At 46.8% G+C, this 24361-nt stretch overlaps 1 protein-coding gene across 5 annotated transcripts in view; it reads right to left on the bottom strand.

The window, feature by feature from the left end:
• The window catches only part of MINDY4 (MINDY lysine 48 deubiquitinase 4), a 105310-nt gene that overhangs the window by 53544 nt on the left and 27405 nt on the right, over positions 1-24361 (bottom strand). For all 5 annotated transcript variants that reach the window (XR_005983579.1, XR_005983580.1, XR_005983578.1 and 2 more), the window contains 2 exons: positions 6659-6717; positions 1157-1263 (listed from right to left, as the gene is read on the bottom strand). Coding sequence is in view for 2 of the 5 variants with exons in the window: in XM_041728087.1 (XP_041584021.1) it covers positions 1157-1263; positions 6659-6717 (166 nt within the window). In the remaining 3 variants the exon portion in view is untranslated. The remainder of the gene's footprint in view (positions 1-1156; positions 1264-6658; positions 6718-24361) is intronic.

Here is a 24361-nt window from a genome sequence, read left to right as displayed (position 1 = left end):
TAGAAACTACAGGGACTGGAGTTTTCTGGCTGAAGCCCATGTCTGTTCTTTTAATCACAGAACGACAGCCCGCTAGGCACAGTGTGGTCACCAGGCCACAGAGTTGCAAGCCTGGAAGCCTGTGTGCTATGGATGCCTGTGCCCTGGGCCCTCCTTTTCCCTGGGTGGGCCTCAGGTTTTCCAGCTTTCGGAAATGCTACTGCTGGATGGTCTGATTTTAGGAGTCTCAAAGGGCCCCTCTCAAAATAGGAGTGTGCACTGCAATGAATCACAGCCCTGTGGCTACAGACAGCCAGAGCACTTACTCCCAGGCTTGAGGCCATGTAGAGTGTCTGACCCTACCCCTGGCCTCCTCTGCCCTATGGTCTGAAAAGAAGGAAAGAAAAGAGAGGGGACGAATGGAAAGGGATAACACTCCTAGAAAAATCTTTGACTTTTTTATCTGTGAGCTGAGTAAATACTTATAGGTAGGAAGTAAAGGAGGTCAACTGCATCCCCAGGCATTTTAGCTTTTCCTCCTGGATCCTGGTTGAAGAGCCAGTGGCAGACAGCAGGAGCAGCATTCCATCCCCCAGAAACTGCCGGCCAAGGGGAGAGGTGAGGCCATCTGGCAGCTGAGATGGTGAGGAATCCAGGGCATCCCTGCAGAGGAGGCTGACAAGGCCAGGAACCTGCTCCCTAAGTCTTATGACCTCAAGTGCCCCCAGGAGGCCAATGCCGATGTGAACCCGATGCTAAGGAATGATTAACACCCGGATATCCTTCCCTCACTTCGATGCAGCCTGAGCCCAGCTTGGGAGATGAGCGCCAAAGAGCCAGTCTAATGAGGACAGTCCTCCTACTGCCATCACAACTCTGGAGTTGCCTGTTGCACATGTGGGGTAGCAGCGCTAGGCCGAAAGGAGAATGAGACCCTGGAATGTCTGAATGGGAGGAGGTTGTACGCTCACCTCCTCTTGGAGAGGACAAGGCCCTCATTTTCCTGACTGGAATTTCCATTTTAACAATGACTGAGACATAAGCTGAATGGGGCCAGAGGGATCAAAGTCACCTCACCCACACCAAATCACACCAAGACAGCCTTGATTCACACTGCACCGATTCATACCAATTCAAATCAAAATGTATCCATCCACACTTTTAACTCCACACCAACCTTGGCCACTGAAAGGTCCATCGGCTTTGACACTATTTGCAGCTTGAGCATCGTTGGGACTGGAGAGAGGATCACTTCTTCCCTTGTCAGTTCATCCTCCACATCCTCTGAAAGAATACCAGGACATGTGAGCTTCTCGTTATGATGCATAGAGAACAGAGTAAGAAATCACTTGGGGTGTCTGGGTGGCTCAGTCGGTGAGGTGTCCAATTCCTAGTTTCAGCTCAGGTCGTGATCTCAGGGTCATGGATTGAGCCTCATACCGGGCTCCACACTCAGCAGGGAGTCTACTTCAGATTCTCTCCTTCCCCTCTTCCTCTGTCCCTCCCCCAGCTCACCCTCTTCAAATAAATAAATAAATAAATAAATAAATAAATAAATAAATAAATAAATAAATAAATAAAGATAAAATCTTTTAAAAAAGAAATCTTTTAACACGAAAGACATGGATGAGTTTGAATGAAAGGAGGGCTTTCCCAGCTTCAACCTGCCTCTCCTCTTTGGAGTTCCCAGCCCTTCACCAGAAGGAAAAAAGGCAGAGCGAGGGCCCTTGCTCCTTGTCGCAGCTCCATGCTGGTCCATGGCACAAGGATGCTGTGATTTGGCTACTGGTCCACTAGAAAGTTCTGCCTACAGACATGCAGTGAAACAAGAGCCTAGGTCTGAAGCCATGGCATGGAGTCAGGCCCAGAAAAGCCTCCCTCAGACATGTGTCTTAAAAAAGGTGGGCACGACATGCAAACCTATCACCGAGGACAAACATGAAGAGGGCAGAATTAGGAAAGAAAATGCCGCCATTCCTGATGAAATAATAATAATAATAGATTATCACCATCATGGCTTTCACTTACCAACCACTTGTGTTTTAGCACCTAAGTCCTGTAACAGTCCCAAGATGGGGCAATTATCACCACACCCACTTACAGGTGAGAAACTGAGCCTACAGAAGTGAAATGACCGGCCTGATAGCCTGCAGAAGGAAAAGTGGCAGAGACAGGATAAAACCCAGGCCAACTCCTAATTGTTCTGCCATCCTGCCAGCCAGACTTCCAGACCTCCCTGGACCTCCAGCCGGAAGGGACACTAAGTCACATATCCCATTCGGTCTTCCTACAGCTGGAGCAACAGAGGCCCGGAGAGGGTCCCAGCGTGGTCTTGGCAGCACCAGCCTGTGCCTTCCTAGCTGGCTGAACCTCCCTCCTACCACTTTACCCACGGCTGCAGCATTTACCAGAACACTCAGAGGAAGGACCCAAGTGAAAACAATCCAGGATAATTATGCTGGCAAAGCTGAGTGGACCAGTCTCCAGAGAACCTACTGAACCTGTTTTTTCCTCATTTTCCCAAGATTAAATGATTATTTTAAAAGTACACTCCACTACATAGAAATCAACATTATTGCTCATAATTCTGTACATCTGGGACTACAGAATTGTCATTATCCCTGCCCCACATCTTCTGGAGATGCTATCCAAAGGCCAACATCCCCAGGACACACGTCTTATATCCTATTCTACAGTCTCCTTTTCTCCCCTGGAGGAGGACCAGGCACAGGACGAGGCCAACTCCACTGAGAAGGAAACCCTTCCACCTTTAAGCTGAAAAAAATTAAAAGTAAGTCTGGAATTTAAATGAGAACTCTTCATAGTTAGGGCCTCTGAAAAAGTCGCCCTGTGACCATAGCCCTATAAAAGTACCCAGAATTATGACCAAATGTTCACTCAGCAACATACATACGTCTTAAAAACATGGTGCTCAGTAGAGAAAGCAAGAATGCGGATGGGATGTATAAGGCGGATGCGATTTACAACCGTCACAAACACATGCACACAAAAAACACTACACATTTTGCAAGAACATACACAAGTAAACAGATATTGTTAAGTACTGGAGAATGGTGGCTCGAGGAGAGGAGGGTCATGGGAGCGTGGGGGTGGGGCTAAAGAGAAGTGAAGGAAAGCAAGAGGAAGGGAGGAGGAGAGACAGAGAAGGAGAGGGAGAGAGAGGGGGGAGGAAGGGAGGTACAGGGAGGGAAGGCCAATGGGCAGGCTTGCAAAGATCAATACTGAGAATGTTCCCTGGGGGAACAGAGATGTGTGATTAATTCAACCCTGGGCAGCTGAGGCCCAGAACAGATGGGAAGATAACCTGAGTGACTCTACCAGGCCCCAAAGGGCTCCTTGCAACGCCTCAGCCCAGACTGTTTCCTGGAGGCGAACAAGGAGCAGTATTTAAGCCTATTTGGAGGCTTCTGTTTAGTCTGAGTTTGTCCGGGAGGGAGTTGGGGCCGAAACGAGCTCTGCTCGGGGCTCCATGAAGTGAATCTGAGACTGAAAGCTGGGGGCCCAGGGGACACAGGCCGGGTGGAGCCCCCGAGAGCAAGCAGCCATCCTCAGCTATGCCAGGAGGAAGTTGGCCCCTGCGCAGGGATTTGGTTCAGGACCACAGAGCAGGCCTCGGGCCCAGATGTGGTGGGACCGCCATGCGAAGGAAAAACAAAGCACTCCAGAATGACATGTTGGCCAAGCAGACAAAACCATCTGCAAATGCCGGTGGTTTCAGGATGCTATTTTTAAGGCCCTGGAATAAGGGTCTGGTTGAAAAGAAGCAAGGGAGTTTGTTTCCCATACCATTGTATTTACCCTTTAGAGGAAAACATATATACACACACGCACACACAGTAATCTATACTAGAGGTCCATATACGTCTATTTCCAGGTGTCTGATGGGTATTTCCCACTGACTGCAGATATCTTGCCCTGGAAGTGCCACAACACCCAGACCCGGAATCTCAGCACAGCACCCCTCCAAGGCTGCATTCGGATAACAGAACCCATCTCCCCAGCCTGAGACCTCAGCTCTCTCTCACACACCATGAGGATCCAGCCTCCAGATCATTCTGCCTCCAGGATGTCTCATACCTCACCCCTACCCCCCCTCCCTCCACTGTTTCAGGAATATGTCATTCTTTTTTTTATCCATCCATCAAGCACTTCATTAAGCATCTGTGGTGTACCAGGGATTGATTATGCGGGACAGTGGAGGTCCAGAGAGGAGTAAAGCACCACCCCTGCCTTCAAGAAGCTCTCTGCCTAGAGGGAGACACAGAGCCCCAAACAAATAATGTAACATGAGACAGTGCAAGGGTTTTAAGAGCAGAGGAGAAGGGGCAAATAGTTCTGCCTTAGAGGGCGACAGAAGCTTTCCATAAGAGCTAACTATTCGAGCAGGGTCTCGAAGTACCCAGAGGATTTCACCAGACAGAAGAGAGGACCAATCACATCTTTCTGAGACTATTCCAAGAGTCCCCCCCCCCCCCACTGTTCTTCCAACCTCCAGGCCCTTATCTCTAAAATCCATCCTCCACAGGTATCCAGAGATAGCCCAGAACCCACAGCACTGCACACATTACTCACCTGCACAGAATCTTCAAGTGCTCATTACTGGCTAATGATTTACAGTCAAACTCGTTAGCACAGCACTCAAGGTCATCCTGGCCCTGGCACACCTTCGTTCCAGCCCCATCTCCTCCTGACCCCATGACTTCCCCTATGGGCCAGCGGCCTCAAGCCAATCACTCTTTCTCATACTCCGTGCCTTGCCTACAGGCTTGTTGCACATCTCTACTTGGCAAGACCTTGCTCAGCCTTCAGAGCCCCATCTAAATACTACTTCACTATGGAGACTTCTGGAACCCACCACAGAGCTTGGCTTATACATCTCTTGAAGCACTGATGAACTGCTAATCATCTGCTTTATGTGTTGCTATCAGAGGACACCTCTCTTCCTTTGCCCCACCCAACCCACCCCTCCAAGAAAGTAGGTCACTTTTTATTCCCCTTGATGTACTTTCAACAGCCTCATCGATGCCCTGGCACGTAATCACCAACAGAAGTTTGCTGAACTGGACCAAAGGAAAATGAATTGGGAATCAGGGTAGGGAAGAAGATTCTATTCCTCTAACCAAATTTTATTCCTTGTCTCTGCCTCACCCCAAAACTTCTCTTGCCCTTCCTCTTGAGGGCTGGGCTCCATGATCTCTTACCTGTTACGTCCTTCCCCTTTTCTAAATCATTAGCTGAGCCACCAGCAAAGTGGGGTCTGCCTCCCTCTGGAAAACACACACACTTCAAACAACTAGGTTCTGAGAGAATTGCTAAAAGCCTTCCTTCCAATAGAAGCCCTCTGGGTTCTGAAGGCCAGGAAGTGCTTCATTTTATGTCCAAACAGGAGTGGCTTTCACTGGAAAATCTTAAAGTGCAGTGCTTTACAGAAACACTTCGGATGCCAGCACTTGCTGGCTCCGTACCTCATTCCGCACTGCCACGTGCAGGACTCTGCCCCTTCCCGGGCTGGCCAAATGACACCCACCAGGCACTTCTGATGATTAAAACTCTAAGGCAACTGTTACCTCTGAAGTGAGCTGAGCAGAATAAACAAACCCCTGCCTCGTCATTCAGAGAGAGGCCCCCTGCCTTTCAACTTCATCAAAGCAAATTGTCAGACTGCATGTCTCACACAAGAAACTTCTAAAGAGTGCATTGCTTTTTTCCTTTGGTTTAAAGGGAGCACTTAAAAGGAGAGGGAAAGTATGTGAAGAGCTCCTGTCTGCCAAAATGGCCCAACAGGTAAATTGCTGGCTTCCGGAAGAAGACCAAATATCAACGGCACTCAAGGCTCATCCTTTCAAGTCTGGTCGCTGGTTTGGCATTATGCATTCCACTGCTGCTTTACCAAGCCCCGCAAACACATCAGTCCTTGAGGAGTAGAGAATTGTAGAAAGAGGAAACAAAAGATCGCTTCAAAACTAGAACGGATGGACATGTTCTCTATCTGGATCCTGGAGAGTAGTTATAGGGATGTACATATATGTGAAAATGCGTGGAGCTAAACACTTAACGTGTGCACTTGGGGATCCCTGGGTGGCTCAGGGGTTTAGCGCCTGCCTTTGGCCCAGGGCGTGATCTTGGAGTCCCGGGATCGAGTCCCACATCGGGCTCCCAGCATAGAGCCTGCTTCTCCCTCTGTCTCTGCCCCCCGCCCCTCTATGTGTATCATGAATAAATAAATAAAATCTTAAAAAAAGAAAAAAAACAGGTGTGCACTTAAGTACTTCACACGTATGCCTAAATAATAAATCGATAAAGTTTTTAAAGGATGGTCCCTGCCAGGCAGAGCTGTCTTCTGGAGACCTTGGTAGGTTCTCAATAGCCCTAAAAGAGCCTCCAAAGGCAAAAGAGGCCCCTCTGTACCCCGCCCACTGCCCCCCACCCCAAGGTGGGTCCAAAATGTCCAGATTTTTTATAAGGATTTCTCCAGGACTGAAAGAAGACAAAAGAAGACAGCAACCAAAAAGAGAGAAGCCTGCTCTACTCACTGGGCCAGCCTCTCCTTCCTAAGGTCAGGTGGGAGGTAAGGAGCACCCACCCACTAACTCCCAGATGGAGCAAATAAAGCCCCCTGAGCCCCACGGGCACAGCATAGAGGCACAGCTGCACCTACCAAGTTGCAGGACACCCAGCTCACCATCAGCTTTGTTGGGCACTGGCAACTTGTTTTTCCTAGAAAAAAAGAAAATGTCAATGTACCAGAGGAAAATGATACCGAAACACAAACAGCAGAGAAGAACATGAGGAGCACTGGATGGGGGTTCAGGGGCTGGTTCTCTCTGGCCCTGGCCCTGCCATTCATGTGTGCCTCCCACCAGCCACTCCCCCTCTCTGAGTCGCAGGTTCCCTCACTGAATGGGACTAAACACCCTCCCAGGTGCCTCTCAAATATGTGTTCTCACAGACACACACACATACACACAGCAGCCAATACAGGACAACATACCTTGTAGTCTGACACTTGCCAAGAACCAAATGCAAGTGTATCTTGCTGATGTCACTGTGACAGTGCTAGAAAACACACACACGCACACACGCACACACACACACACACACACACACACAAATCAAGTGCTTGTAATTAATCATTGCACAGATATTTATGCATCACATCTCTATTTTTATTTTTTTTTCCTCCTAGCTTTCTTGTAAAGCCATCAGCAGCCATTTATGAGAAACCTCTAAAATGCACCAAAAACCTGTCCTGGGATTCTGATCTGTAAGTTCATGTATGTACATGTGGAGCTTTCTTAAAATGGCCCACCTGTATTTTAGCTCTCTTTAGATTTTTTTTCCTTCTAGCATGCATTATTCTGGATTAAAGCAAATCTTTTTTTTTTTAAGAATGTATTAAGAATAACAATATTACATCACTCTCTGAAAATCCATTTACTATGTTAAAAAATGACAGCCCTTTTGAACATGGCATTGAAATATATTTTCCTCCAACATCCTTGCAGGGTAAGATATGATTGAAGTAACAATCGTAACCTTGCCACGGTACGTTCTATTGAATTGGCTTCCTCCTGAAGATGTATGAAGGGGCGTGAGTAGAAGACCACGGAGGATGCATGGCACCAAATCCATGAGCACACACTGCTCTGAACTCTTGAGTTTCTTTCTCTGGCCTGGGGCTCTGGAACACAGAGCTCCTTTCCCCCACCCTCCCAGGCAGCCCTGATCCTCCCCCACTGGGTCAAGCCCATTTTTCCCCAATTCAAAACCACAAAATTCCTATGTCTCTACGCTACCAGGATTCAGCAAGCGTTCTCTTGGGGACTGGTAAAAGAACAAGCTGGAAAGAGAATCTGAGGCTTGGAGGGGCAGGAGGAGGAGGTGGAGGGGGAAGCAACACAGATGCTGTGTCACAGCCTCCCTTCCCAGCCTCCAGCAATGAGAAACTGCACTTCACCAGAGGCTTCTGTAAGCATCTCTCTCCCACCGCCACTGGCTCTGCCACTAGAGGCTGAGGACCCGAGTTCCACCTCTTTCTGCCCCTTCTGTCACTATTCCAACCTGAGACTAAGGCAAGATGCCTCCCCTTCGCATCTCAGTAGCCCTTCCTGAAAAGTGAGGATCGAGGCACGGTGCTAGATGACCTCTAAAGTCTGCCCCGAAGCATCCAAGCAGGGAACAGCAGGAGCAAAGACATCTCCAGAAGGCCCCAAAGAAAATGACATCTCTCTTGTACCTGGCTCTGCTCTCTCTGTCTCTCACCCAGATCACTGGTTCCCTGAACCCCCAGTGTGATGCCCCACCTCACACCGACTCTCCACATCTCTCTCACACGGGTGTCAAGGGAATCTTTCTAAAAAACAAATCTGAATACGCCACAGCATGGTTGAAATTCTTCAAAGGTTCCCCATCATCATCACCACCACCAACAATAATATTTATAAAAATGACAGCAATAATAACAGCAAGTACTCTCTGACTCGTTTGGCTGTTCCAGGCACTGTGCTGATGCTCTGCAAGCAACAAAAGCCATCTGCTTCTCGGGACAGCCTTATGAAGAAGCTGTTGTGCTGAACCTCACAGACGTCCAGTAATTTTCCCAGTACAAGTAAGTGGCGGCACAGGAATTTGAACCCAGGCAATGATGCCAAAGACAAAGGCAGCAACCACCACATATACTGCTTCCTTGAAAAATAAAATCCAGGATGGGGTGCCTGGCTGGCTCAATCAGTGGCACCATGACTGTTGATCTCAGGGTTGTGAGTTCGAGGCCCATGTTGGGTATAGAGGTCAAGTTACAATAAAACATTAAAAAATAAAATAAAATAAATCCAGGCCCCTTAGGGTGCCCTATGGGCTATCTATTACTTGGCCACCTACCACCCCAGCCCCCTCTCCCTCTGCACTCTCACACTCCATGTTCATCCCCTACATGCTGAGCTTCTCAGCCTCTGCCTCTGTACCTTTTCATAAGCACTTCAATCGGGCTAGAACATCCTTTGGCAAACCCATGCTGACCCTCTACAGCCCAAGGGTATGCCACTTCCTTCTCAACTCCAAACACACATCCATTCATTTCCTCACTCTCTCATTCAGCAATCACATGGCAGTTATCTGGCAGGCCTGTCCCTGCCCAAGGGAGACCCAGGCATGGAAACTGAACAGACACAAACTGCAATTTGACTTGGGCATAGTAGGTTGAATAGTGGTCCCCAAAGATATTTGTGAATGGTACCTTAGATGGCAGAAAGGACTTTGCAGATGGGACTAGGTTAAGGACCTTAGGATAAAAGAGGGTATCCTGGATTATCCAAGTGGGATCCATGAAATTACAAGCATGGTTATAATAGGGAAGCAGAAGGAGAGTTGACACAGAAGAGGAGAGGTGTGTGATGCCCGAAGCAGAGGTTGGAGGGGTACACTCCGATGATGTGGGAAGGGCCACAAGTCCAGGATGTGGGTGGCCATGAGAAGCTCCAAAGAAGCAATGAAACAGATTCTCCCCTGGTGCCTCCAGAAAGAACGAGCCTTGCCAACATCTTGACTTTAACCCAACAGAACAGATTTCAGACTCTGATCCTTAGAACAGTGAGATAATATATTTATGTTGTTTTAAGTCACTAAGCCTGTGGTAATCTGCGACGGCAGCCATGGGATACTAATACATACGGTAAGAGTAATCACAAGGAGGGACGAAGGACCGCGGAGTCACCTTCATGGTGACCCCTGTACCCTGCATGCCCAGCACCAGGGCAATGTTCCACAAATAGGTGCCGAGTCCCAGAGTGACCTTCACTGAAGCCAGCTGACTCACACAAGGTCACACGGCTTAGAAGTGCCAGAGCCAGAACTCAAACCTAGGCCGCTGGCTCCAGGCAAAGCTTCAGAGCACGTGGGTGGCCGAGAGCCACGGTGAGAGGGTGGAGATGATGTTCCCATTGCGTGGGGTACAGCTGGGCCTCTCCCCGGTCATGGGACTTCCACCCGGAGCGCCATCCATCAGCTACAGAAACCCAGGTCAGATGCTTTGTGTCCGTTTCCCATAGACCTCATCACCAGAGGAGACTTCAGTTCTGCTCCCACTGAGGGGATATGCTCATTGTTCCTTTCATGTGTCCCTTTGTGGTGTAAGCATTACAAAGTTTAAAAGGTCAGTTTAAAAGCATATTCTTGCCTTTGAGTGAAAACTATTATGGAAAACAATGACAAAAAGATAAATCAAGGGTTCAAAACACTTTTTCAAAATGTGATGGTGCAGATAAGCCAGAGACATGTCAAAGTGTGCATCCAGTAAACCCACGGGAGCCAGGCTGTAGACACCCTGCTTGTCTGCCATGTCTAAGGTCACCACTTTCCCCCTAGGCTCCCTTTTGTGTCCCCAAAGGAGAAGCCGGGACTCGATCCTGGATAACTGAACCCTGGTCAGTGGGAAGAGCTACTTAGAAACCTGAGTTCTTGACTCTGTTCCATCAATCCCCACGTGCCCTTGGGCAAGTCATCTCTCCTCTGGGGGCCTCAGGTGCCTCATCTCTACCTTGGGGGAAGCCCAAGCATGCTCGTCACCACAGGACAGGACCAGGTGCAGGGTCTCTGAGAGGCCTGAAGTGTCTGGGCCATGCTAGCTTTGAGGATGCTCTCCTGCTTATGCAGCCTCACACTCAGACTATTTCACTGACTCTTAACATAAAAAGAGATGGGAAGATGCTCCTTCTTCAATGTTTGACGCTAGATACTTGGCTACATTCGTTATAGAGTACAAAAGAAAGGTGTCCCACGAGAAGACATTGACCACTCACTATATATTCCATTTCATGGCAACTCAGAACCCAGTGTGAATGGAGTCCAAACTGACCCTACTCATGTGGCACAAAAATCCAGATTATAACATAAAATTTTCCCAAGATGGTGATATCCTAGCATACCTAACTAAAGCAATGTAAACTTATCTGGAGGGGCACTTCTCCAAAGCAGGTCACACAAGAGTCCCCAGGAGAGAGATTTTTTTTTTTTAAGTACCACTGAAAATATGCTCAAAACAAAAAAACTAGTAAATATATGAGAAAATCATGCACCAACAGTGAAAACCAGGTGACACAGAAAAAAGGACTCCCATGGACTTGAGATAATAGAACAATCTAAAATACACTGTAATGGGGTACCTGCGTGGTTCAGTGGGTTCTGCGTCTGCCATCGGCTCAGGTCCTGATCCCAGGGTCCTACTCAGCAGGGAGTCGGCTTCTCCCTCGCCTTCTGCGCCTCCCCCTGCTTATGTTCTCTGTCTCTGTCTCTCTCGCATAAATAAATAAAATCTTTTTAAAAACGTATGTGTTACAAATATACATACTATATGTGGAGAGGGGAGAAGAGAAGAAAAGAGAGAGAAAAAAAACAAGTATGACAAAGTCCTAGGCTCACTGAGTGTAGGTGAGGATGGTATAGGTGTTCACTCTTCTATTCTTCCAACTTTTCTATAAATTATATCTTCTTTAACATTAGGGGAACTTGGGGTGAGCTTCAACAGGAAATGGGATATAATGAAGAGAAAATAAATTACTAGGAGCTATCAGATGACATGACCAGAATGCAGCCCAATATGAAGAGAGAAAATATGTGCAAGAGCAAAGAAGACATGTGGAGGTGAAAACATCAATTCCAATACCCATCTAAAAGGAGTTCCAGAAAAATCTTCTTTTTAATTTTCTTTATTCCAGAAAAATAAAGAGAGTGTGAGAAAGGAGATTATTGGAAAGATAATGGCTAACAACCTAGCAGACACGAATCCTCACAGAAACCTAAGAAGCCTCAAATGGCACATGTGGAAAGCAAAGCACACCTAGATATGTCATATTGAAACGACCAGAATTTTAATGACAATGACAATCTCAGCGGAAAGGCAGATTATTTATAAACAAAAATTACTTTAACAAAAGATATCTTTGATACTCAAAATATTAAAGGTAAGGTCAAAACGAAGACATTTTCAGACAAAGGCTGAAAAAGTTTACCATCACAAACCTTCACTGCACAAACCACTCACGGACTTACTCTAGCTAGAAGGAAAGTGAACCCAGGAGAAAAGAGCAGGATGAAGGCAGGAGCAAGAAAAGAAATCTGCAGACATGCAGATAAACCAAAATGAGAGCTGATGATACAAAAAATAACAACAGTAACAACTAATTATGGGGTAGTTAAAAACACAGGGATAATACTAGATGATGATACATAGGAAATGGGACAGGAAATGAGCAGCTGAAGCTTTCTAAAATCCTTGTATTCTTTGACAGGGTAGAGAGACTGATCAAACCCAAACTTTAAGTCAATTATGATTTAAAAAAAAAAAAAGAATTTTAAGAGCAACTGCTAAAACAGTAAAGACATAATCTATAACGTCCAAATCAGAAAGCCCAAGAAGAAAAAATAAACACCACTTGATTCACAAGTGCCGCTGTGGATAATTATTTGGCAGTTCCTCAAAAAAGATGAATATAGAATCACCATATGAGGGGCGCCTGGGTGGCTCAGTGGTTGAGCATCTGCCTTTGGCTCAGGTCGTGATCGTCCTGGGACTGTCCTGGGACGGTCCTGGGATCAAGTCCCACATCTGACTCCCCGTAGGGAACCTTCTTCTCCCTCTGCCTATGTCTTGGCCTTTCTCTCTGTGTCTTTCATGAATAAATAAATAAAATCTTAAAAAAAAAAAAAAGGAATCACCATATGACCCTGCAATTCCAACTCCTGGGTATATACCTCAAAGAAGTAAACACAGGGACGTGTGTTCACAGCAGCAATATTCTCTATAGCCAAAAGGTTAAAACAACTCACATGTCCACCAATGGGTGAGTGGATAAATAAAATGTGGCATATTCATGCAACGGAATATTATTCTACTATCAAAAGGAATGACATGCTATGACGTGGATGAACTGCAAAAACATGATGCTGAATGAAAGAAGCCAGAGACGAAATGTCACATATTATATGATTCCGTTTATGTGAAATACCATAGATTGGGAGTTGCTGGGGATCAGGGGGTGGGAGGAATGGGGAGAAACTGCTTGACAGGAACAGATTTTGCTCTGAAAAGAAGAAAATGCTTTGGAAGTAGACAGAGGTGACAGTTATATAACACTATGAATATGCTAAATGCCACTGAATCGCTCACTTGAAAATGGTTAAGAAAAAAAAAAAAAGGGACGCCTTTGGTGGCTTAGTGGCTGAGCATCTGCCTTCAGCCCAGGGTGTGCTCCTGGAGTCCCACGTGGGGCTCCCTGCGGGGAGCCTCCTCCTCCCTCTGCCTGTGTCTCTGCCTCTCTCTCTCTCTCTCTCTCTCTCTCTCTCTCTGAGTCTCTCATGAATAAATTTTTAAAAAAAAAAAGGAAAAGAAGAGGAGGAAACAAGAAATAAAGAAAAAGCATATGGCGAAACAAAAGTACAGAATACAAACAAAAATTCAAGTGTATCAATAATTACAATAACAGCAAACCAACTCCTTGCCAGCCAAAAGACAGAAACACTCAGGATTGACCTTTTTTTAATCATTAATATGCTGCTTCACAAGGTACATGACACAAAAGGTGAACCATACAACATGGGAGAAAAGAGAAAACCATTTAAAAGCTAACGCAGGGCACCTAGGTGGCTCAGATGGTTCAGCGTCTACCTTCGGCTCAGGTCATGATCTCAGGATCCTGGGATCGAGCCCCGCATCAAGCTCCCTGCTCAGTGGGGGGTCTCCTTCTCCCTCCAGCCCGCTCATATTCTCTCTCTCTCTCTCAAATGAATAAATAAAATATTTTTAAATAAATAAAAGCTAATGTAGTTAATCCTGTATCATCGGATTAAAAGTAGACGTTGGAATAAAAAGCATTATTAGTGATAAACTTACTTGTTACAGAACAACAAAAGGAACAATGCAACAGGAGAATTCAGCCGTGTTGAACCTCTATAAAATGAGGTTCAAAAAAAATGAGGTTCATCACAGTCCCACCTCAAAGACCTGTGGTGAGCATTACACACATCAATCCATCAAGCGCTGAGAATAGCGTCTGATGCAGAATTGCTCCACGTTCCCTGACATGAGGATGATGCTGGTTATGAGACTAGTAGCACCTTGACTCCAAACACCTCAGCTTACGAATACAAGTGCAAAAATATGAAGTAAGATAACAAACAACCGCACTGGCCATGACTTTGAAGACAATCTTGGCCAAGTAGGGAAGCAAGAATATTTTAACATTAGAAAATCTAGTCATGGAATTCATACCAACAGAGGAGACAATAATCTCAGTAGACCAAGAAGAAACATTTGGTAAAAAAATAAATACTCATATGTACTTTCAAACTAAAAACTTTAGCAAGCTCAAGGAATAAGAAGGGCTTTGCTTTACTTGGTACAGACGTATCTCAACCCGACAGGACATCCCAACACTGAAGCCCTGCTTGCATCCCTACGGAAGGCAGTGGCCTCATGAGGCTGTCCTATCCCACAAGATTCAAGCTGTCCTGGAAACACACCAATGGCAGGCAGTGCAACCAGACAAGTGAACCTGACGACCGGGGGCCAGGTTTCCTGGTGCAGGTCCAGCACTCTTGCCACCACCCGGCTTCCAATAGAACCTCCTTTCACAATGCACAACAGGGCTAGATGATAATGGAGCAGAGAGCTGTTCCCATTGTCAGGGGACACACAGGAACTGGACAGACGAGCCACAGGGCTAGCTCGCACCAGAGAAGACTGGCATCACTTCGAGCTGTGACTGCCTTGAGTCTCAGCTTCCCTTTCTCCAGAATCGTCTTTGGGGAAGCTCTAAGGGCCATAACATGCAGTGATTCTAGGCTTCAGAACTGGGACCCAGCCCTTCCCCACCTGCAGGCACTTCCTGGACACGTGCAGGTTGGGGTGGGGGGTTAGCAAGTCCTCAGGGGGCACCCTCGGAGGAGCAGCTGTGTCACGTTTTTTTCCTCACAGTGACGTTCCATAGCCCTGTGCCTAAAGGCTCTCATTAAGGACCAAACTTCAGGAGGAATAAGCCTTAATGAGGCAGATCCCTGACAGGCAAGCTGACCTAAAAAGAACTTTTTTAAAAAGTCAAAGTGCTCCACAGAAGAAAGATTCCTTTCACTTTCCTGCTGGTTCTCTTCGGCTTCCTACAGAGGCTCAGCAAGCTCCCCGAGATGAAGGTATAGAATTGTGGTGACTTAGGCTGGGAAGAAGCTTGGGAGTCCCCTGGCATAACCCTGGTTTGAGAGATGAGGAAACTGAGCTCTGGGGAGACGAAGGGAGCTCCTCCAGCATCCTCGCCACCCAGATGCTCGGCCCTGTGGGATCCATGTCCCAACCTCAGGAAGCACTCTATCTCCCTGGGCAGCCCAATCGACAGGCAATTTTCAAATGAAGCCCTAAAGAGCACAAGGCTATTGGGAAGTCGTCTTGTGCACTAACACAGTGTTTAACCCATCTCGGTTTCACACCCAGCAGCTGCCAGTGCTCAAACTGTTGACCTTCCACATATAAATAGGAATATTTTTTCCCCCTCTCTCTTTTCTTTTTTCTTAAGGATGTGGAAAACTTGACTAGAATTGCCTGGTCTGACATTTCCTGTAAGAAAGCATTCTGCTTGGAATACTGTGAAAGCAATCTGCCTTAACAATTCAATCCAAATAAATTATCTTCCTGAAACTAGTGAAAAAAAACTTAATTGGAAATTGGGCTACATACCCACGTCTCTCTCATCCGGGTCCATGATGACGAAGGTTAGAGAAAGATAGGGATCACCCGGTGAGGACAGATTTGGGGGAAGGGGAGGAGCATGGATGGCCCTGCATCCTCCTGGAAAAGTCATCGGCTCAGCCCATCTAGCTGGAGAGAACACGTACTTTGGCCTCCCCGACCATTGTTCTTTCGGGATGATGATTTCTCAGCTTAACTATCTTTCCGTATGCGCCCTTCCCCACAGGCTTTGGCACACACCCTTGATAAGAAGTGTGCAGAGCCAGAGCAAGATCTGAAACCAGGTCCAACATTTCTCTTTCCTTGAGTCAGGCCGGATTCTGACACATTCCAGAAACAGAGAAGAAATTTACCCAGTTACCAAGACATCAGACTGGGAGGGTTCCTTCAAGGGCACACAATTCATAAAACAAAACTGTACTAGGTGTGACCTTCCCTCATATTATTCTCCCATTCCCCTAATTGGCACAATGTCTTAGTATACAACTGGTATTTAATGGATGCCCGCTCTGAAAGCTGGGAAGTTCTCAGAGTTCACCTAGATCCAGCTCATCCATCTGGAAGGACTAGAAAGGCCCATCCAGACCATCTAGTCTAATCCTGCAGCCCTGTCGGGCGTAGGGATGAGGTGGGTGTGGAGCTTTTGCCAAGGCCCCCTGGGTAGCGGGCAAAGCCAGAAATAGAAATGTTAGGCTCCAGACTCTCGGCTCAGTTCATTTTAAATGCTGAAGCACTGATTGCACTTCCTTATGACCCAGAAGCATTAGGACAGGTTGGCTGCTCTTCCCTTACAGCCGCTAACAGGGCTTTGTGGCTCTCCCAATTCCTATCTCCCTGCCCTTTTCACAAGCTACAGTTTCCTGGGTGTGGCTGAGCTCAGCTCCATGAGGAGACTGGTGCAGAGAGGCAGACATTGCTCAACAGGCAGTGAAAAGGTGGGTAGAGCTGATGTTTCACCAGGGAAAGAAAAAAATCCTGGTGAAGGAAAGTGGTCTCTATGGAGTGGATCTCTGGAGCACGGCCAAATCCACTGAACCATTCATTCACCTGAGCTGTGCAGTTCACCAAGCAGAATGTTACTAGCCCGTGATCTCCCATGGTCTTGCCCCCTCGCCTCTGCCCTCCAGCATGTGGCTGCACCGCTCAGCCAAACCCAACCACCGTGAGACTCTGGATGAGCCCAATGACAAGGGCCAGAGCTGGAGATGTGATGTGGCACCTGGCCTGTGCCACAGAGGTCCCCCAGTTTGGGCCTCAGACTGCACATCCAGCAAGTGGGATCCCAAGCCCGCCTCTGATTAGGGCTCCTGGCATCAAGGTGAGGAACACAATCGCATGGCTCTACCAGAGACAAAGATTAGCCCTGGCCCTGCCCTCCTTGAGGCTGGTAGGAGAGCCAGGATGGAAAGGATTGCCTCTACAACCTTGGCACTGTGCCAGGGAGTCAAAAGTCACACTTGGGAGTTATAAAAGGGAAGGCACTGACATGCTGCCTGAAAGACATTACATAAGAGTTGCCACTGGTTTCTACGGTGGATTAGAAAGCTGTGTGGAGATGTTTACTTAGCTGCTAGGGGAAGCTGCTTTGGGGCACTGTCCCTGCCCTGTTACTGTCCTACTAAAAGCCAACACATCCAGGGAGGGAGCTGTCCCAATAAGAGAGGTCAACTTTCTCTGAGTCCCATTAAACAGTGAGTCCACTTCAGTTCTGTTTGGTTAAATATGCCAACGAGTGGCTTAAAACAACTTCCGAGATGAAATATTTCCATCTTGCACACATAAAACTCTACTCTGCCCCGCATAAGCCGTAGTAAAAGAGCCACGAGCCACCAGGCTGAAACAACACTGTCTGGGTACATTAACTTATCAATTTTAAAACAGAGAAATCTGGGTTCATTTGCTTTTAGGAAAGTCGAGGCGGTTACACTTAAATAACAATTGTTTTTGAAGCTCATGTCTTTCCCCCAAGTGGTCCTAGGTGGATATTCACCTTCTCTGGACTTCATTTCCCTTCCTGTAACAGTCTAAGTGTTCTAAATATTCTATGGTTTTGTCCTTACAGTAATAATTATTTACCTGGGTATCTATATCTACTTCACCAAGCACTTGCAAGCCATCAATTTTAACTTAATTCTCACTAAAGGCCTATGTGGGAAGCAGCATTTTCACAAATGAGGACAGTGAGGCTCAGAGGCGGGGAAGCTGTCCAACACAAACCAGCCCATGACACACAGGTCCACAGTGAAGTGAGGAAAATAAGCACCAATACAGTGCATCTTTCACATGGACTCACTCATGTGTTCATCTTAAACACTGGAATTTTGTTTCAAGATTATAGTTAAATTTTATGAAATTGGGACACCTGGGTGGCTCAGCAGTTGGGCGCCTGCCTTTGGCTCAGGTCGTGAACCTGGGATCTGAGATCGAGTCCCACATCGGGCTCCCTGCATGGAGCCTGCTTCTCCCTCTGCCTGTATCTCTGCCTCTCTCTCTCAGTCTGTGTCTCTCATGAATAAATAAATAAATGGTAAAAAAATAAAAATAATAAATTTTATGATATTGGTTTTTAATGTTCTTATTAGCCAGAAAATCAGTAACAACAGCTAATAGCATCTGATCAATGGTGAAGTCAACAGGGCTGAAGCTTCAGGGGCCCTCACTTGTACAGGCCCCTTCCAAGAGGCTCAAGCAATGTGTTGGCATGGTCTTCTATTTTTGCAAAATCTGCAAAAATGAGATACTTTTATACTCCTTATCTGAAAGAGGCCACTAAAACTGTGTTTGTCTCAGGCCATCCACCTCTGGATCTGAACCAAGTAGGTCCCCCAGGATTTTGTTGTTTGTTATTGCATTTGTTTATATGTTGCTGACCTATGAACTCTCGGTATTCACTGTACCAGCTGTCTGACACAGAGTCTCTTTCGACCCAAAGACCCTGCCATTGTCTTACCCTAGTTCACATAGACAAAGGCCCAGCCACGGCTGGCTCAGCTCTCGGAACATCTTTCTTCCACCCCACATTGCCCCATCACGAAAAAGGAATCTTCAGGAAATTTTGACCTACTCCAAAAGCACAGAGGACAAGTTGGTTTCTGGAAAGTTCTTAGAAAAAAAGAGAAAGAAACATGTTGCTTTAAAATCAAGTTAGCTTTGCTAACTTTGAGCATTACACCACTCACACACATAAAACCAGAGAGCTATGGAATTTCCATGGGTGGGCCAGCCCCAACTCAGGACAAGCACACCCTGAGCTAAAATTAGATGTGTCCCTGAGCCAGTTAGGCAGCCTCCCTATGCAGGGAGCCTCTTCTGACAGCTGTTTTCACTTGAAATGGGGTGTGAGGGTCCCTGAGGACCCACTAGCGTGTAGGTCCCTCACTGCCCCCCCCCCCAAGTTACCCCTCTGCTTATCTGCCTTGAGCGCAGGTGGCCCCTGGGCAGGAAGCCCAGCAGGTATTTAGTGGGGAGCTAGGACACTGCTCAAAGGTGGGGAGGAAATCCACGCAGGAACATTCTACGAGCCCGGAGGCAGAGGAGCTGAGGGCCCACACAGATGTCAGGAAACTGGGGACTTAGAATTTTAGCACAAGGCAAATATTCCTTCCCAAGTCCTTAAGAGGTAACCAATTAATGTGAGTTTAAAAGCACTCTCTCTTCTACTTAATAGAGAAACTTCTGCAGAAGCGGAAAAGAGCCCTTTGGCAAGGCTCTGGCTTCCCTGGTTTCTAAGGATCTGAATCTAAATAACACAAGAATGAGATGGAAAGCACAGACTCTCCAAAACACTCCAGAGCCCTTGCTGCTCCAGGCTGCACCCCTCTGCCACCATTACCTGTCCCCAGTGGGGCAGGCGTGCAGGGGCCTACAGACGGCAGCCCCTTCTGGATTGTGTGGGTGAGAAATGGCCCTGGCAACGCGGCCAACAGGAAGAGCTTTGACCAAAGGTAGCTGGAGTTTTTTCCAGAACAAATATAAAAACCATGTGAAGCAGCTGGACCCACGTCAGGCAGTCTCCTGTTGGAAATGTCACGTTGAACCTCACGATGTGGGTGTAATCAAAGGACTGGAGATTTTGAGAAAACATCCAGAGGATCGGCAGAGGGAAGACACAGCCAGCTTGCACTGCCAGGCTGTGGGTGTATGGACTCCAGTCCTAGAAGCATGGGGAGGGGAGGATGGTTCGGGGGAGACAGGGCAGGAATCACCACCGGGACAACACTGAAAGAGTCTGCTCTCTGTGCACCTGGACCGTCTGTAAGAACTACTGCTTCTCTAATAGGCAAGGGACGGTTCCAAAGGGCTTGAGGATGCCCATATGTAATAGGGACCGGCCTGCCACACGACTCACTGGGCACACTGGGCTGTTCCCTAGGTGCTTCCTGGGCTAGCCTTATGTTTCACATTGTCACCCCACCTAGACCCCAACCCTCACTGACACACTGTGACTTTGTTACACTTCTCTAGGATCTTCACTGAGAGAGAAAAGATAGATTCTATTGATTATTTGTTTTTCCTATTTTTCCTATGTTATTTTCCCATTTTTATTTTGGAAAAATATTGAACCTGCAGGAAAATTGAAAGAATAACACAATGAACAGCAGTACACCATTCACTTAGAGAAACAGATGAACATTTTACCATATTTGCTTTTCCTCTCTCCTCCCACTTTCTCCTCCCTCCAAACACACACATACACATAGAAACACAAGTTTTTTGTTTTTAGTTTTTCTGAACCATCTGAAAGTGAGTTGGAGATACTATAACGTCATCCCTAAAGAGTCCAGCCTGTATCTCCTAAGAACAAGGACAGTCTCCTACATAACCCATGTGGGGTTTATTTGCATGGCAATAGTTTTTAAAACAAAAATCCTTGTTTTAGCTCTCCCACATCCCGGCATCTGGTAAGTGTACCTTTTAGAGTTACTTTCTTTAAAGAGATAGGTAAATCAGTCATAACATCTTTATTAAATGGGCCAGCTCCACTTTTGGTTTTTATCTAAAATGGATACTTTCAACTTCTTTCTTTTGCTTTTAAAATACTCCTAGGAGTGTATTAGGTTTTAAGGATGCCTGTCCATCCATCCACATCTAGGCTAGAAAGGGACCTGAAATTTGTCAGGAAGCTGGGACGGGGCCAGGGGTGTGGGAGAGACACTGGGATGTAGAACCCAGATGGATTTCCTTGACTTCTGCAGCATTGTTTCCTAGATACTTGTCAAAATGCCCTTATAAGTTCATCTGCCCTCTAGAGAGTAAGTTCTGGAATGTGGATGCTCAGTATGCCATTGCTCATGAGGAGATGAACATGAAATTACGAAAGTGATTATAAACCCTGCAAAAGAGGCTCCAGTCTCAGATGATGGTGGAAAGTTTGGTCATTCAGAGACTTTTCTGGTTGATTGATTTCTTTTTCTCAAAGGAAATCTTATCTGAAGGCAAAAAAGCTGAACAAAGTGACCCTGGGACCAAAGGAAGCAACACTGTCAATCACAGGAACACCATCCTTCTCTCATGGACTTCCCATGTCTCTTTATTCTTTCATGGAATCTCATGAAGCCCTCATGAAGTGCAGAAGCCTTGAGCTGGACGACCATAGCCACAGGGGCCCAGGCAAGGGTAGTTTACCCTGCCAGCCCACTGTCCACACGTGGCCTAGAAAGAACTTCTAGAAAAGAGAAAGGCAGGAGTGCACATCTATGTCAACCTCTAGAGCTTTAATGGAGGCCCAGCCTCAATGCCTAATGGAAGGCAAATTTAATCCACAAATCCTCCCTGAAGACCTACTATGTTTCTAGACCCATAACCTGATTCTAATCTTACTTCCCACACCTTTCTTACAAAATTTCCATTTATTCAGGAATATATCCATCCACTTAAGAAACAGGGTGTTTTGGATAACGAAACAGTAGGAAAGAAAGCTAGTATTTTTTAACTATTATGGGCCAAATATTTTACATACATTATTTCTTTTAATCTTCATAATAATCTTCGTAAAGACAGGTCATATCATCCCATTCTTAGATGAAGAAACTAAGCCACAAAGAGATGTACAAAAACATTGTGTCCAAGGTCATCCTGTTAGTAAATGGCAAATCTGTCCAATTCTAAATCTCGGATTCTTTCAACCTCACCACACTGAGAATCGTTAAATCTGTTAAAGATGGAGAGCCATGTTTCAAAGTTTCAGAATTCAATAAAATGCCATGTTTTCTAAACAGCAGTCCTCAATAACTTAAGAAAGCTTTGCTTAATTGGAATAAATTTCAAATAACTCAAAACTCTACTGAGAACTGTTGGCTCTTTCACTGGGGATTTCAAAGCTACTTTGAGAACTGGCAATGCCCCAGGCCCATCATCACAACATCTATTACCATTATGGAGCACGGCCGAAAATGAATCTAGATACTGTCAGTGCAGCCCTTCCAAGACCCCACCCAAGCACACACTTCCTGCCTCTCGAAGTCTCCATGAATGGCCAGTTTCTCCTTTGCTGCTGCCGCCCAGCCCTGGGCTTACAAACATGCTCACATCTCTCCCATCCTGGAAAAAAGACTTTGTTCCCTAACCCTCCCCCTTCTTGAGCTGCCATCCTGTCCCTATGCTTCCCTTCACCTCTAAACTTTTAAAAAGCTCTGTGTTCTCTGCATATGACTTTACCCCCATTATTCCTCACCCCACTGCAGTTGACCTTCTGCCCCCAGTCCCCTGCTAAAAGCTCTCTCCAAAGCTACTTCCATCATCATACCTGGTGACCTGCCCAACCTCCCCAAGGGTCCAAAGCTATCAATTTCCTGCTCCCTAGAGACCCCCTCTTCCCTCATGTCCCTGGTCCTCCTCCTGCTCTGACCACTGCTTTTCCTTACCACACCAAACACATGGCTCTCCCACTGCAAGATTTGGTGTCCATCACTCCAGGGACTTCAACTTTTGGCCCCATGCCAGGACCTCCCAGCTACCTCTCAATCAACATTTCCCAGGATCTGCATTTCTGCCCCACACCGGACTGTGGAAACAAAAGCTCAGCTGGACATGCCCAGCATCCAACCTCTCATTGCCTTGTGACCCAGGCAATGCCTCCCCTTTGGATCTCCACCTCTGCCACCTGCATGCCCAGCCTCCTGGCCCTCCTCATCCCACAGCTAGGTCCTATAGGTTCTTGTCCCAGGTGCCCTGCACCTTGACCCTCTGGTACAGTCAGGTCAGAACCCACCATGCCTTCTAGGTCTAGCTCCTGCAACCAGTCATCCTGCTGTCCTGTAGTGCCTCTGGACTAATCTTCCTGAAGTACAGCTCTAACTGATTTTTAAAAAATACAACACCCATGGAATGCCTGGGTGATTTAGTCAGTTAAGCATCTGCCTTCAACTCAGGTCATGACCTTAGGGTCCTGGGATCAAGCCCTGTGTTGGGCTCCCTGCTCAGTAGGGAGCCCGCTTCTCCCTCTCCTTCCACTTTTCCCCCTGCTCATGCTTTCTCTGTCAAATAAATAAATAAAATCCTTAAAAATAACCCCATATAACTTATCCCTCTATTGGTCTTTGGGCCAGCTCTCAAGGCACAGTCCGGTCCTCCAGTCTCCTCTCTTCCTGGCCCCTGCTACCCCATCTTGCCCACTTCCTTGCCTTTGTTCACACTGCCCCTCAGCTTGGGATGGGTCTGCTCCCTGAATTGCCAGACCAACTCTCTAAGTCCTCACCAGTGTCAGCTCCCTAGCACCTCTCCTTCCCAAGATAGGGGCCTAAGGACAGTGGTTAAGACTGAGGCCCCTAGAGCCAGACTGTCTGTCTGTGTGAACTCAGACTGCTCAGTCACTCTGTGCCTTGTTTTCCCCACTTGTAAAATGAAGCCAATAACTCTCCCAGTGTGGCTGTCAGGATTAAATAAGGTAATACACCCAAAGCTCTGGCCAAGGGACTTGCCAAATGTGAGCACTCAATAAATAGCAAGAGCTTCATTATCCCTGAGACAACCCCGATCCTACCTCCATGGCTCTCTGCCCTTGTCCCCTTGTCACTTGCCTTTTTTTATTCCTGTAGGACAGTCATTTGCATGGACGTCTCAGCCTCTGTGGGAAAGGAACCTATCCATCACCTCTCTCTCCAACACCATTCAAACAAGCAAGACACACTCCATAAATGCTTTGTTGAACTGAATAAAATTAAATAATATATATTTAGATTGAGATCAAAAACTGTTTACTCTATTGGGAAAAGGTTCCACTTCTGAGGGGCCCATGGTTACAAAAGTGGCCTCAACAGGAAATGGAAGGAATCCCATGGCTTTACTAACTTCTCATGGAATGAGCAGAGAAAACAAAGTAGAATTTTCTGGAATGAGGCACACACATGGAATCCAGCTATACAGGAAACTGCTCTGGCAGGTCATCTTTGTGATTTGAAGAACTCTGACCAAAATGCCCCTGACAGAACTCAGGATCAAAGACCATCTTTCTACGGTGGAGGCACCAGCCTGAGTGAGTCACAGCAGTACTCCTGCCCACAGCCGCTTGGGAAAAGTGGCTGGGGAGTCATGAGGGAAGGTCCACTCTGTCAGAACAGAAAGGGATTTGGCAGGGGAGAGGCATCAGCTCTCTCTGCCCCAGTCCCCACAGCAGTCAGCCTAGCCTGTCAG

The sequence above is a fragment of the Vulpes lagopus genome, chromosome 13 (assembly GCF_018345385.1).
Source record: "Vulpes lagopus strain Blue_001 chromosome 13, ASM1834538v1, whole genome shotgun sequence".
Classification (NCBI taxonomy): domain Eukaryota; kingdom Metazoa; phylum Chordata; class Mammalia; order Carnivora; family Canidae; genus Vulpes; species Vulpes lagopus.
Note: the sequence above shows the minus strand (reverse complement) of the source record. Positions and strands in the feature narration are given on the sequence as shown.